The 13,511-nt window shown below is 29.2% G+C and overlaps 3 protein-coding genes across 8 annotated transcripts in view; 2 read left to right on the top strand and 1 right to left on the bottom strand.

The window, feature by feature from the left end:
• LOC108742691 (actin-like protein 6B) overlaps window positions 1–9,265 on the bottom strand; it is a 31,541-nt gene extending 22,276 nt beyond the window's left edge. For 4 of the 6 annotated variants that reach the window (XR_003231516.1, XR_003231515.1, XR_003231514.1 and 1 more), the window contains exons 1-7: window positions 9,086–9,265; window positions 8,839–9,024; window positions 8,641–8,777; window positions 8,405–8,580; window positions 7,981–8,194; window positions 7,672–7,929; window positions 7,518–7,613 (exon numbers count right to left, since the gene is read on the bottom strand). Coding sequence is in view for 3 of the 6 variants with exons in the window: in XM_025976559.1 (XP_025832344.1) it covers window positions 7,518–7,613; window positions 7,672–7,929; window positions 7,981–8,194; window positions 8,405–8,580; window positions 8,641–8,777; window positions 8,839–9,024; window positions 9,086–9,110 (1,092 nt within the window). In the remaining 3 variants the exon portion in view is untranslated. Of the gene's footprint in view, window positions 1–5,949; window positions 6,039–6,324; window positions 7,451–7,517; window positions 7,614–7,671; window positions 7,930–7,980; window positions 8,195–8,404; window positions 8,581–8,640; window positions 8,778–8,838; window positions 9,025–9,085 lie in introns of those variants that run through there. The other 2 variants (XM_025976557.1, XM_018477984.2) reach the window with 2 other exon arrangements.
• On the top strand, window positions 47–6,331 carry LOC108742673 (battenin). The gene is made up of 8 exons (XM_025976556.1): window positions 47–582; window positions 914–1,044; window positions 1,099–1,257; window positions 1,397–1,534; window positions 1,593–1,773; window positions 1,959–2,108; window positions 5,886–6,026; window positions 6,090–6,331. The coding sequence occupies exons 1-8, from the start codon at window positions 355–357 to the stop codon at window positions 6,225–6,227; spliced, it is 1,266 nt and encodes a 421-aa protein (XP_025832341.1). The 5' UTR covers window positions 47–354; the 3' UTR covers window positions 6,228–6,331.
• A 105-nt stretch (window positions 9,266–9,370) lies between the features above and the next one.
• LOC108742690 lies at window positions 9,371–11,882 on the top strand. Its single transcript, XM_018477983.1, has 6 exons — window positions 9,371–9,661; window positions 9,729–10,398; window positions 10,447–10,557; window positions 10,609–11,265; window positions 11,322–11,462; window positions 11,514–11,882. The coding sequence occupies exons 1-6, from the start codon at window positions 9,644–9,646 to the stop codon at window positions 11,738–11,740; spliced, it is 1,824 nt and encodes a 607-aa protein (XP_018333485.1). The 5' UTR covers window positions 9,371–9,643; the 3' UTR covers window positions 11,741–11,882.
• Window positions 11,883–13,511: the final 1,629 nt, after the last annotated feature.

The raw sequence follows: 13,511 nt of genomic DNA on the forward strand, positions 1-13,511 counted from the left end.
CATAAAATTTAGTTTATAATTTTAAGAACGAAATTTAAAATTAAAAAAAAAAAAACATTTTTTTAAATGGACCACATAAGAAAGTAACAGATATTTTATCGTTTTTGCATCGGTAAAATGTTATTGAAGCGGTACCTAATCACTTTGATTGAAACTTATTGGCGTTCTATCTGTTTTTATCATTAATCTGATGACGACAATGATTTAGAGTAACATAGTGTAATAAATCGACAACATTTCTTTGATCTAGATTAAGAAACTTAATTTGGCGAAAACAATTACCACACACTCTAACTAAATAAGTCGACTGTTATAACTGTTAATAGAAGTTTCGTGAATAAAATTAATTATAGTATGAATAATGAAAATTACGAATTACAACAAAGGCATCAAGCATCGCCAACCGAAGGGCCATCGTCGCAAATTTCCAAGAAAGGAACATTTAGTATATTCAAAAATTCGGAGTTTAAAACTACTTGGAGACCATTAGTAGCATACTGGCTGTTAGGACTTTGCAACAATTATGGCTATGTTGTCATGCTTACTGCTGCTAATGATATACTCAGTGAGGAATCAGAAGAGGTAACAAACAATTTACGATTTAATTATTAAAATAAGAATAAGTGTTAAGACTTTTAATAGTGTAAATTTAAATTTAATTAAACCCTTTCATGAACAATTAAGGCTAAAGCACTTTAAGTAAAGACTTCCAAGTAGTCTGATAGTTCATATAATTTTATCAACGTTGAAGGACCTTTTAAAGAACTCGAAATCATTATGTGCGACTATTTAAAAGTTCAATAGTTTCTGTTTCCAAAAAAAATAATAAATAACTATTTTCTAACGTAAAATTCTTGCCCTATATTTAATAAAAGTGTAATCATGATTTCAATTTTAATTAATTTTGTTTCAGCCATCGAATAATTCAACGGACAACCCCGAGCGCGAATGTAACTATATGTCCACGGGAGCCATATTGTTAGCAGATATCCTGCCGTCCCTATTAATTAAAATTACGGCCCCTTTCCTGCCTTTTTTTGTCAAGTAATGACTAAATTTTTACTTCGAGATATTAAATAAAAAACATTGAAATTTTAGCGTTCGGGTAGTAATCTGTATACTGTTGGCTATTAGTGGTTTTCTTATAGTAGCTTTTAGTTATTCGCAATGGCTATCTATATTAGGGGTTGTTGCAACCTCCCTGGCCTCTGGACTTGGAGAAATCACATTTTTACAATACAGTACTAATTATAATAAGTAAGTACCAAGAAGAAATTTTCTTTTTAATTAATTAATGTCCTTTTCTTAATACTTTTGATAGCTCTAAATTTATTACAAAATTTATATTTATACGTACATATAATAATTTACATACGAATAATTGTCTTTCATTTAGAAATGTGGTTTCTACATGGTCATCAGGAACAGGAGGGGCCGGTATAATTGGGGCATTTTCATATGTAGCCCTCCAAATTTTAGGTACTAGAACAGCATTGCTTACTATGACAGCCATTCCAGTTATTATGGGAATTAGGTACGTTAAAGTTTTTATAAAAATATATGAACAATTGTTATCGAATATTTTATTTCAGCTTTTGGATTATTCTGTCTAAACCAACAAAACTGAATAAAAAGGATGACGGAGATGAAAGTGATAAGAAAGTCAAAAAGTTATCTTTTAAAAGGAAAGTGTATTTTATTCCAAAATTACTTAAGTTTATGATTCCCTTGGGCTTGGTTTATTTTTTAGAGTATTTTATCAATCAAGGAATGGTATGTATTAAATTAAGTGTTGTAATTGAATTTCTTAATATTAAAAAATATCAAAACTTCGAGATATTAAATGAAATCCATCAAAATGAACATGCCAAACTTTCTTTTTACCTTACAAATCATTTCTTTTATCATCTATTGTTTATTTCTGAAAAAGGAAATGATTTTGTATGATATTATTTCAGTTTGAACTAATTCACTTCGAAAACACATTCCTCGACAAAAATTCGCAATATCGATGGTTACAAGTAGATTACCAACTTGGAGTATTTTTATCTAGATCATCTGTAAATATCATCCACATAAGAAAAATCTGGTTGATGGCTGTATTTCAGGTAAATTATACTCAAGTAAAATTAGTATGCTTTAATTAATAACTTAAAAAGAGAATTAACAGAGTAGAATTAATTCTACTTATTTATTAATATCATACCAGACAAAGATATCAGTCAGTACCTGCATATAAATCGGCGCTTAGATAAGTTACAAGCTTAAAGACATAAAGTATACCTATTTACTAAATAGTTTGTACTACCTACAACATACTTCTTTCTTAAATAATCGCAAGCTATCTAGTAAAGACTGCACTTGGCAGAAAGCCAAAAAAAATCGATATTATTGATTCGACCTCTATCATAAGTACAGGTACATACGTGCAAACAAATGATCAAAGTTTAATGAAAACAAAATGCCTTTTGGTGCTATGTTAACTAATGGTAATAACCAATCCATTTCAATAACAATCTTTTAATCTCAACTCTGTTTGTAAAGGTTACAATGTGAATGTACAAGTCAATTAACACCTAGAATTTAAATTTTCAAGACTCACCACAACAGAAGCCGGTCGATTCAGGACAATACTAACTTGTTTTGTATTAATGCACTGACACTATATTAATTTGCTTTAATTAATTATTATTGAAGAACGACGCCCGAACGTATTGCATATTAGCTTCACGCAACCATTTTTAAACTGAATAAACATGTTTGTTAAACTTTTAGACAAAACATTTTAAAACAAAAAATTACTGACCATTGCCAACACAAACATTTGAATAAAATTTGTTGAACTGATCATGACATCTACAGTTTAACTTGCGTACTTGTTACAATTTCCTATCAAATTTATAAATAATTAAATAGGTTTTAAATAAAAATATTAGACTTACCAAAAAATAGGATTTTATATTGCTTGGACATTTCCTCCATAAGTTTATCAGCAGGACAGAAGACTCGCTAGCTCCTTCATACCATTTTGTATTTGTTAGCATCACTTTTGAAATTAAGTACAACATATATCTGTATTTGAATTATTGTAAATAGTACAAACATATAAGATAGGCAATACCGATAAGTATTAGCATTTATTTTATAGTTACCTATTATATATAATAAAAAGCAATAGGTGATAAGCAAAACCGTTCAAAAACTACCTACATAAAATTTAGTTTATAATTTTAAGAACGAAATTTAAAATTAAAAAAAAAAAAACATTTTTTTAAATGGACCACATAAGAAAGTAACAGATATTTTATCGTTTTTGCATCGGTAAAATGTTATTGAAGCGGTACCTAATCACTTTGATTGAAACTTATTGGCGTTCTATCTGTTTTTATCATTAATCTGATGACGACAATGATTTAGAGTAACATAGTGTAATAAATCGACAACATTTCTTTGATCTAGATTAAGAAACTTAATTTGGCGAAAACAATTACCACACACTCTAACTAAATAAGTCGACTGTTATAACTGTTAATAGAAGTTTCGTGAATAAAATTAATTATAGTATGAATAATGAAAATTACGAATTACGTATTATATTATACTGTACTTATATTGTTCTTAAAGGGGTGGAAACTAGCAATGAAAAAGGCGTTACCATTTGCGCACAGTGGATGCAATTGCAACTGAAATTAAATGAATGCATTCAGATTTGACCACGCATGCACCTAATGAACTAAATCAAGTATAAATTACCAAACTGAAGGGAAATTCTTGCTGTAAACCTATTATCACGAAACTACTAAGAGCCATCCCTACAAGAGAAAATTTTCTAATAGTTTTGTTCAAATAAAATTTCAGTTGAACTAGAATCAGTTCATTTAAGTGACCTCTCGTGAGTGCCAAAAATAGGGAATGGTTGATAAACGCTGTACGGTTTTGATTGTTGCTCAGAAAGCCGTATATTATTTGGCTTTCGGGCAATAATCAATTCCAAACAGGGGAATCCCTCCATTAATACAAATCCTATCAAAAACATTCCGTAAAAGAAAAAATGGTCCTCGAGGGAACCAAAAGAGGTAACGCATTGTATTTTTTAACTTGGTATTGTATTTACCATTAATTAGGTAATACAAATTAATTAGGTAGTATAACTAGTTTGTTATCAAAATATGTCCACCATAAATACACATTTTTTTTGCCCCTAACCAAAATTAATTGATTTAACTTGTAACAAAGCTCATCAAAAATCAGTTCGAACAAAAAATTTTAACAGGACGTTCCAAAGTAGTTGAAAATTGAACCCTTTTTTTCTACAACGTAATCAGCCACTGCATTTTCATAATATTTGCATTAATTTTAGATACACTGTATATGTCATAAGACTGATAAGACTTCAAAAAAGCGATTTAATAAATATAAAAACCTCTTTTCTTGAAATATAAAGCAGCAATCCTTTTATTTAAATTATAACCATCGTTTTGTTTCATAATTATCCTATCACCTAAGTCGGAAACAATTACGACAAACTTTTCATCATTTTCACACACAACGAAGAGTACCTACACATCGTGTAAAATATTACAATCTTTTATTATTGTAAAAAGTTTCTAGATACGGTATATCGCTGATGAATCATTGACAGTTATTAATTTAAAGTAACTTGTTTATAACTTAAGAGAACACAAAGTTATTGCGAATGAATTAGCAAATATTGCTAATAAATTTGAAAATAATTTATATATTCCACCAAAAACCATTTTTTGATGTCTCAATCAAATAAGACCATCTAGCTAGACAGTTTAGTTATAATAAGAATTTACAGTCAAAACAATTTTAGTTAATTGATATCTCAAATATGATAGTTCTATATTTAATGTTTCCATTTGTATTTTATTTATTGTACCGACCCATAGTAGTTTTCAAATATTATAAAATATTTCTCAGAAACAAATTAATTATAAATTTTACAAAGGCTATTTGGCAGGCAAAATTTATCTAATTTATAGCTTTAAATGCTCAATTTGTAACAAATTTGAAATATTAAAAGGATCGTTTTAATTATATAATTTTCTCGAATTCATAAACTTACTTTAATAACTAAAAAATGCAGTGTAAACTCTAAATTATAAAATGATATTATCGAAAAATTTTAACAAAAAAACTGGTAAAACGTATATATTTTTTAGTTTATACATTTTACAAATATTTCTTATTAGACTTTTGTTATTACTTGTTCCGGTCATCATCAAACATTTTCAAAATTATGCAGTTCTAATCTATCAGAAAAAGTATATAGAAAGCCACTACATTGTAAAAGCCACAAATTATCATTGAATACCCTATCTGATAAGGTCTAATTTTAAAATAGAATTTCACTGTAAAATTTTAGACGTGCGCAGATGCGACAGCGGCAGATTGCTTTCGATCAGACGTCGCGTCGGGACGCTAAATTATTCCTCGATAGAATATCTTACATAGGATACGACATAAGTATATAAACCATCCTATTATATAAATACAACAAACAATGTACCATTTATATCCTTTTTTTGATTAAAGGTAAATCTTTGTATAGAGCTTTACATTTGACGTGTTAACATCATGGTTTCAAGAAGGGCATTTTTTCCACATTTGTCGAATAAGACGGTAATCTAATGAATGTGACATAAACATGTTAATTAATTTGTCTTTTTTGTAGGTCAGTTTNGATAAATCACATAATTATACACCTCCACGAGAATTACTTCACAATTAAACAAATGTAAACAACATTTACCAGCTGCACTTAATAAAATGAATAAAAAGAACTTATTAGGTATTTCGGGGGTAAATATGAATTTAAACTTTTTTATCATTTCTTTATAATTGGTTTTAATTTATTATAGCTAATAAATGTGATATACTTTACCACTGAAGTAATATTCTATTACACTCCATGGTTTTGGATAGTGCTGGTTATTACACTTTGGGAGGGTCTTCTAGGAGGTGCTGCATATGTTAATACCTTTTACAGGGTCTCTACAGAGGTACATCCATATCTAATAGCAGGATACGTTTATAAAGACTAATTGTATTAATTATATTTTTAGATACCAGAAGAGGAAAGGCATTTTGCCATGGGTATAACGACGTTCTCAGATTCTATAGGGATCGCCTTAGCAGGCGTATTAGCTATAGTAACCCATAATGAAATATGTGCTTTACCAAAACCTGAACGATTAGGCTAATTTAAACTACATCAAGATTTTAATACAATTCCTTTCACTGTGATTATCAACTGTATGATTCAAGTACAAGTATTTAGTTACAAATAAAACAAACATACCTTTTATTCAGTCTATTTCAATAATATATTGGCACAATGAAAAGCTTAAAGGCTTTAATAAGTTTAATTAAAATAACGCAAACAGTGAATAAAAGCAGTAAAAATATAGATTGCAGTTATTTATCTTAAGGAACACTGCCTGTATTCAGTTTTAAATGTAATTTTTCATCAGTTTTCTATGTATTGCTGTTTATATTTAAATACCAATAAGTACAAATGTTACTTTAATGTTAAACCATAAAATAAATTTGTTCAAACCCTTTTCATTATCAAAAATAAAATTTGTCGTTAAACACGTTACTTTATCACATACCTACAATCTATTTGACAAAAATATAAATACAAATCAGCCTTTACAGATTTGAAAATAAGCGTAGAACATAATACTGCACATCGTTATTTAAATCTCATTTACTATCTTCCTATACTTATATTTGATGTAAATAATAAAATATAATTTCGCGAAATTTTCAACCACTCAAATTATACAGGTGTATGATAATGGTACACCATAAATATTTGCAATATAGTGTAGACACAAACACTAGTTGTATAAAAATCAGTCACAACTTTTGAGCCATTAGTACGTATTAAGTAAGTTAACAGCGACATAAAAAAAAAAAACGTATAACACAAATAAGAAATAAATTAATTTTGAATTATAAACCCACATAAAACAAACATTGCACACAACACATATATAAATTGGGAGCACCAAGAATTAATTTTAGACATACAAAAAGACTAGGTGTGTGTTAAAATTAGACAAACAGAAAACAAAAAACTAACTAAAGACTAGAAGTCGGAAATATCTCTTATTAATGGCACCACGGTACAGACTCAAGCAAAAATCCGAATGAATTTCTGTACTATGTTTCTGTTAACATATTTCAGTCAATTTTTGAATCCTAGTCTTTAGGAAATATTTAAACAAATAATGAAATTAAGATGAAAAAGCTATGGGCATTTTGATTGTGCTATAGCTTTTCCACCTTCTTCGTACTCTTGTTTAGAAATCCAAAGCTGTTGAAAAGAGCCCAATGAACTTAAAATAGACCCTCCAATCCAAGCCCCAAATTTACGTTCCACCGCACCAGCTGCGCTTAAAACTTTTAAACGCATGCTCTATAAATTAAACCTTATCAGCACCTCTCTCTTATTAAAGTTAGTAAATAATACAAAAATGACTTACAGGTGGAGTCTTAGCAGCCAAATCTCGATTAAGCCGTTCCGTAAAACCTTGCAGATTTGAATTGCCTCCAGTAACCACAACATTACCATACATGGCCTGAAACAAAGAATAATGACAGAACATTTATCAAATTAAAAAAAAAAAAAACATTTACAGGTCTAATATCCATGTCACACATTCCAACACTCGTTGTAACTAATGGGCCTACCCCAAGAATGGGCTGAATTCCAGCTTTGGCCCCTGCAGTTGGATTAAAAAGTGGTTCTGGAATTTTAAAACGCTCCACGCCAAAATCCTTATGAAAACCATTTGGAAATTCATAGTGTATTGCTGGCATACTTTTAACAACTTCTTCATCATACACATTATCAGACACTTGAAGAACTGAAGCTTGGAAGTCTTGCATAACTTCCTAAAAACATATAGTTTGAAAAGGTATAAACTAAAAATTGCAATAACTTACTTTAATCATATAATTATGCCATGATTTAGTAACTTTAGGTAATGAGGAGCGTTTTTGCCAATTAGGGGCTTCATCTGGTTTTGTGATTTCTTTACTTGCAACCATGTAAGGAGGAATTATTTCAATTCCTTTCTCTTCCAGATAATTTCTGCACTGTTGACTTATATAGTCACCCCCTACAGGTGACTTAACAACTGCTTGTGTTAACACAAATCTAAAATTAATTTTGTTTAGAAGAGGAAGTTTTTATTGCCAAAACTTAGAAGTAGTTCAAAATCTCATAAACCTTGGCCCTAGAATGTGCAGTGTCAGTTCATGGATTTTTACATTTCCAACTATTAAAAACATTAACCAATATGAATGAAATAAAGTGTAGCTCTTGTACAAGTGAAGGCTCATGGGATTTTGAACTGGCTACAGTTACCCATCATGTACAGGAACAGCAGAAGTATGAGTAGCACCACTATCAACAACTAAACAGGTTGGACGACCATTTGCAAAAGCAGCTAAAGCAGCATTTTTACCCAAGTATAATGCAGGAACTTTATATTTTTCAAACATCATTTCAACTAATTGTTCCCTTTTAGGAATAGTTATCCACTAACAAAAAGTAATAAAATATTTATTTTATCAATATAGGTACTTATAAACTTTTCTTACTGGTGGTTCTGTGATTAACATAGGGTGATCCCTTGGAATTGCACCTAAACCTTGCTTATAGATATAATCAAGTACATTCTCAAAAATATCCCAATTTTCTATCATTCCATCTTTTAAAAGAGTAACCAGTTCCATATCTATTAACACAATGTAAAAATTAATATAAAATGAAACTAAATTAAACAATTTATCGTTCACCTGGTTTTTTAACATGTATTGCTGTTAAACCAATATTATATTTGTAATGTACATCATCTGTATCATTATTTGATTCAGTCCATGTACCAACTGCAGATGGTATATCTAACTTAGGGCTGTCTTCACCACCGTAACCTGCTCTAATTGTATTCTGGCCAATATCTAAGACTAAAGCTCCGACTTCATCTAAAAATTACAGTTATTTAATTAAAAACAGTAAAAATATTAATACATGAAATCAACTAACCTCCACCATACACAGCTCCACTCATATTGTTCGGATCTGAAAGTATTTAACAGCAACAAATTATTACATATATCTTACTTTAAAGTTAATATTTGGCATTTTATTGCAATCTAAAAAAGGCCAAGCTAGATAAACACTTTAATAGACGAAAAGGTTTCAACAACCACAGTGTTTACAAACCAGAATGTTTATTATCATAGTTTACATTTTATACTATAACCTTTAAAAACATATGCAACCCAAATTACAATACTCAAATGATTTAATGAAAATTTCCCGTGTTAAAGTATGTAACCCACTATACTTCCTACAAAATTTTAATTTAAGAAGAAATTGTAGACTATCCAAGGTATATAATAAAAACTATTTAAAATCATAATTTTGGTGAAATTGAACGAATTGTTTAATTGATTACAGTTGTCATTTTCGTTCAGGTATAATTTACAAAAAAGCATGTATCTTTTCTTATCAGTTAGTCAAGGAGAATTTTTATCAGTATCAACTAAAAAACTTTTCTATTAACTTGTGGTGGTTTGTTATAACTATAAATGATTAATCATGAAGGATTTAATAAAGGTATTTTTTGTTGATGTTAAAATAGAAACCGTGTCGCATTTTATCCCCACACTTTTTAATTTTTTAGAACAAATGTCGCATTTGTGTAAAAGTGTTTTGTTGCGAAAATTGTCGTGAAAAGCACGAAGTAAGTTTCCATAATGTGAACCCTGTGTGTGAAATCTGTTTACATGGGAAAGTTTATTCGAAAAAGGTTACTGGGCGTTTATTACACCACATAAAAGACAAACATTTACCTCTCTCTTGCGTGTTCTGTAAAAAACTATTTGAAAATTTAACAGAAACTGAATTTCACTCTAAATGTTTAAGAATTACCAACAACAGATTAGAAATGAATCCTGTGACTCCCATTAATCGTCAGAGTCCATTGAAAATACAAACACCCTACCAAAAAAGTATTATTATGGCAAGTAATGCATACTTTGCTGTAACAAATACCACTGTGCACCCTACTACAAGTACTCCATTACAAAATATGAGAAGTGAAAATAATATTTTGGAAAAGATATCTAGTGATTTAACACCACTAGATAATCGAGAGAGAGAAAACGCCAACACGTCTCGAATTACTCCCGTTACTACTGATGAACCAAAAAAAATGGAAGAATTAAAAAGAAAAGTTACATTCTGTGACACTCCAAATGTAGAATATCAAAAAAACAGACAAGGTTCATTTACAAAAGACCTCGTGAAATATTTGATTGTAGAAGAGGACTGTCAATGCACTGCATCAACAGGTAGTTTTACTTCTTTTTCAAGTTTTATAATAACTTCTTTCTTTTCAGAAAAATGTGACCATTCACTAACAATACCAAAAAGTGAGACAAATGAGAATATTTTCCAAAATTTAGACACTGACAGAAATTCTAAACTATCACAAAACGAAAAACATACAGGTAGATTAATTAATAGATTTTCATAACGTCATTATTTGCATTTCTTTTTAGAACAAATACACAAAACTAATGATTATGATCAAAAGAACGATATGAAGAATTATGAGTCATTATTTAAATCTTGTGACGAGAAATTTGCAGAAAGCAAGTCAGAACAACGTCTGGGAGAGGAAGACTGTTCTCAAAGAAATGTTACAGCTTCCAATAACACCGAACAGTTTTCACGTAATTCTGACGAATTTCGCACACCACTTTCAAACCCTGAACCCTCTGAAACATTTAAAAATAATGCACACTTCCAATGTAAAACTCCAACTCTCACATGCAACAATAATCATAATAGTCCTTCTGAAACTAGCTCAACTGGAATAAGTTATACTAAGGAAAATGAAACATCTAGCAAAGTTGCACACGAGGCACAATCGAAAAGTAATAGCGAAAACGAGTTTAGAACACCACTATGTGAAATAAACTGCTGTTTAATAGTTGAAAAATCATGTAGCGGTAATAACTTCAATGCCGTGAACATCATTAAAAAAACTATTGATCTGCAATGCACCCCAAAAATAAAAGAAATAGAATGTAACAAATGCATTCTAGATGGTACAAACTTAATAGAAACAAACATAAACGAAATTAGTGACGAAATGAGAACAAGAAAACCAGTTGCCCAGTCCTCAATTATCCAATACTGCGTACAAAGAACGCGTACGTAGCAAAATTAGTTAAATTTCCAAAAAAAAGTATAATCATTTTCCTTTTAGAGAAAACTGAAATTTGTGAAACTAGATTTACCACAACTGCTGTATCTGAGGATTCTAGCATCACTGCAAATAAAACCAATAGCCTATGGTCTTCAATGACTAATTTAGTGAAAACAGTTTTTCATGGATTCTCTTCGCATGGTAAAGTAAAATGAATATCAAATACTGGGGACCTTTTTATACTTCTTTTAGGTGTAACTGAAATTAAAAAATCAAATCCATTAAAACGCTCATATTGTGAAGATGGCAATATCAACTCTGAACAAGAACCTTACCTAAAAAGAATGAAATTAACAGATATTCGATGTCGTCCAACCATTAGAAACTTGAGACCAGCCTACAGAATGAATTCATTTACAAGATTTAAGGAAACTGCTGACAAAGCCACCCAAACTGACGAATCTTTTTTATTAAAGTAATCCTTTGTCTATTAATTTCTCTGTGTACTACATATACCATATTTCAATATTTGAGAATTTATATTATCTGACTGTGCCATTATAAAATTACTTATGTATTCTGTTATAATTAATATAATTAGCAACGATATATTTAATGTAATGTCTTCTTTTCCATTAAATTAAAATAAATGCGAATGTTCTATTAACAGAAACAAAAATGAAAATTATTGTACGAAACAAAGATTTAATTAAATTGACTAAAGCATGAGTTTGTTTGTCTTCTCAGGTTTAATGACAGATAGCAAAAAATCTGACAATTGAACGACTTTATTAGTAGATAATTAGTAAAGAGTGGAAAAGAAAAATTAAGAAACACTCTTATCACAGTCCAGGAATAATAAAAAGACAATTTAAACTGTTAAAATTAAATAAATACAATTAAGAATATCTATACAAATAAAGTTAAACGTTACAAAAATATACCAGCAATAGAGTCGAAGAACATTATTGTATAATATACATGTATCACTTTAATATATTACAACAATCAGTAGAATAAATGTACCTACTTGTGTTCTTAATAAAAAAAAAAAAGTTTGGATTTTAGAAAATAATTCGAAAAATAATTTACCATTAACCTACACAGCACTGGTTATTTATTATATTAAGCCATTAAACATTGATTTTTTTGCATCTTCGAGTCTACTACTACGATATCTTTTTGTGAGTATGAAGTCGAATATTCCTATAGTCTTCTCAAAATTGTTGAAACAAAATAATGTATAAGTTACCCACTACATAACAAATAAAAACATTTAATTCATTAATTTAAGTACAAATACATGTCCTTAGTATTAAGGAATTTCGAAAAATAAATACTGCCGCGCAAAGGAATTTTACACACGAACACGATATATGCTATGTATAATATATATATGTATATAGATTTTTCACCATAAACTTATCTCTAGTAGCTGTATCTATTTTCCGAATGGCCTGACAAATCGCACCGTCATCACATTTGCAATTGGAATAATTTTGTTTTTTTTTTTTTTTATTAACTGCAACTTTCAGTTCATAAATATTTTTAAAAACAAGTTCTTGCAAGTTATTTACACTATGTATATACTATATATATACATATATATATTGAAGATTACACAGGTACACGATAATGTTAATTACCTTTGAAAAACAATTTTTTGTACAATACGAGTTTTGACGTTTTATTTTGTTTTAACGGTTTCACCCTACTAAAATATAAGTATCATTACTATTCTTAAATCATAATATAATAATAATAATGATGATAATAATAGTAATAATGCAATTTAAATTGTGTATGTACAACTACTTAAAAATAAATAACAAAATTTATCAAAAAAATCTACCAAGTAAAACCAAGAGCCCGATGCCCTTATATGCGCTACAAATTTGTCAATATACCGGTTTATATTTCAACATTTATGCAGAAATCATATTTTTATCTACTTTGATAACGTCACAACCGCTAATCTCCATAGAACATCAGACTAATTACTATTTCATAAAATATTGTTACCTACCACGATAACAACAATTCCTTTTAAAATCAAAAGAACAGACAACGCCATAAACAACCATTAAAAAAAGTTTAAAAGTGACAGCATTCTTTATAAAAAGCTGCAACTCATTTTTTTGCAAAGAAAGGCAATAATGAAAAAATGTAATATAAGCTATTACATCCACACTTACTATAATAGAATGGAATACAAGCATGCTATGAATATTTACTCTGTTTTATGTAAGT

The sequence above is a fragment of the Agrilus planipennis genome, unplaced genomic scaffold (genome assembly GCF_000699045.2).
Source record: "Agrilus planipennis isolate EAB-ADULT unplaced genomic scaffold, Apla_2.0 scaffold346, whole genome shotgun sequence".
In the NCBI taxonomy this organism is placed as follows: Eukaryota; Metazoa; Arthropoda; class Insecta; order Coleoptera; family Buprestidae; genus Agrilus; species Agrilus planipennis.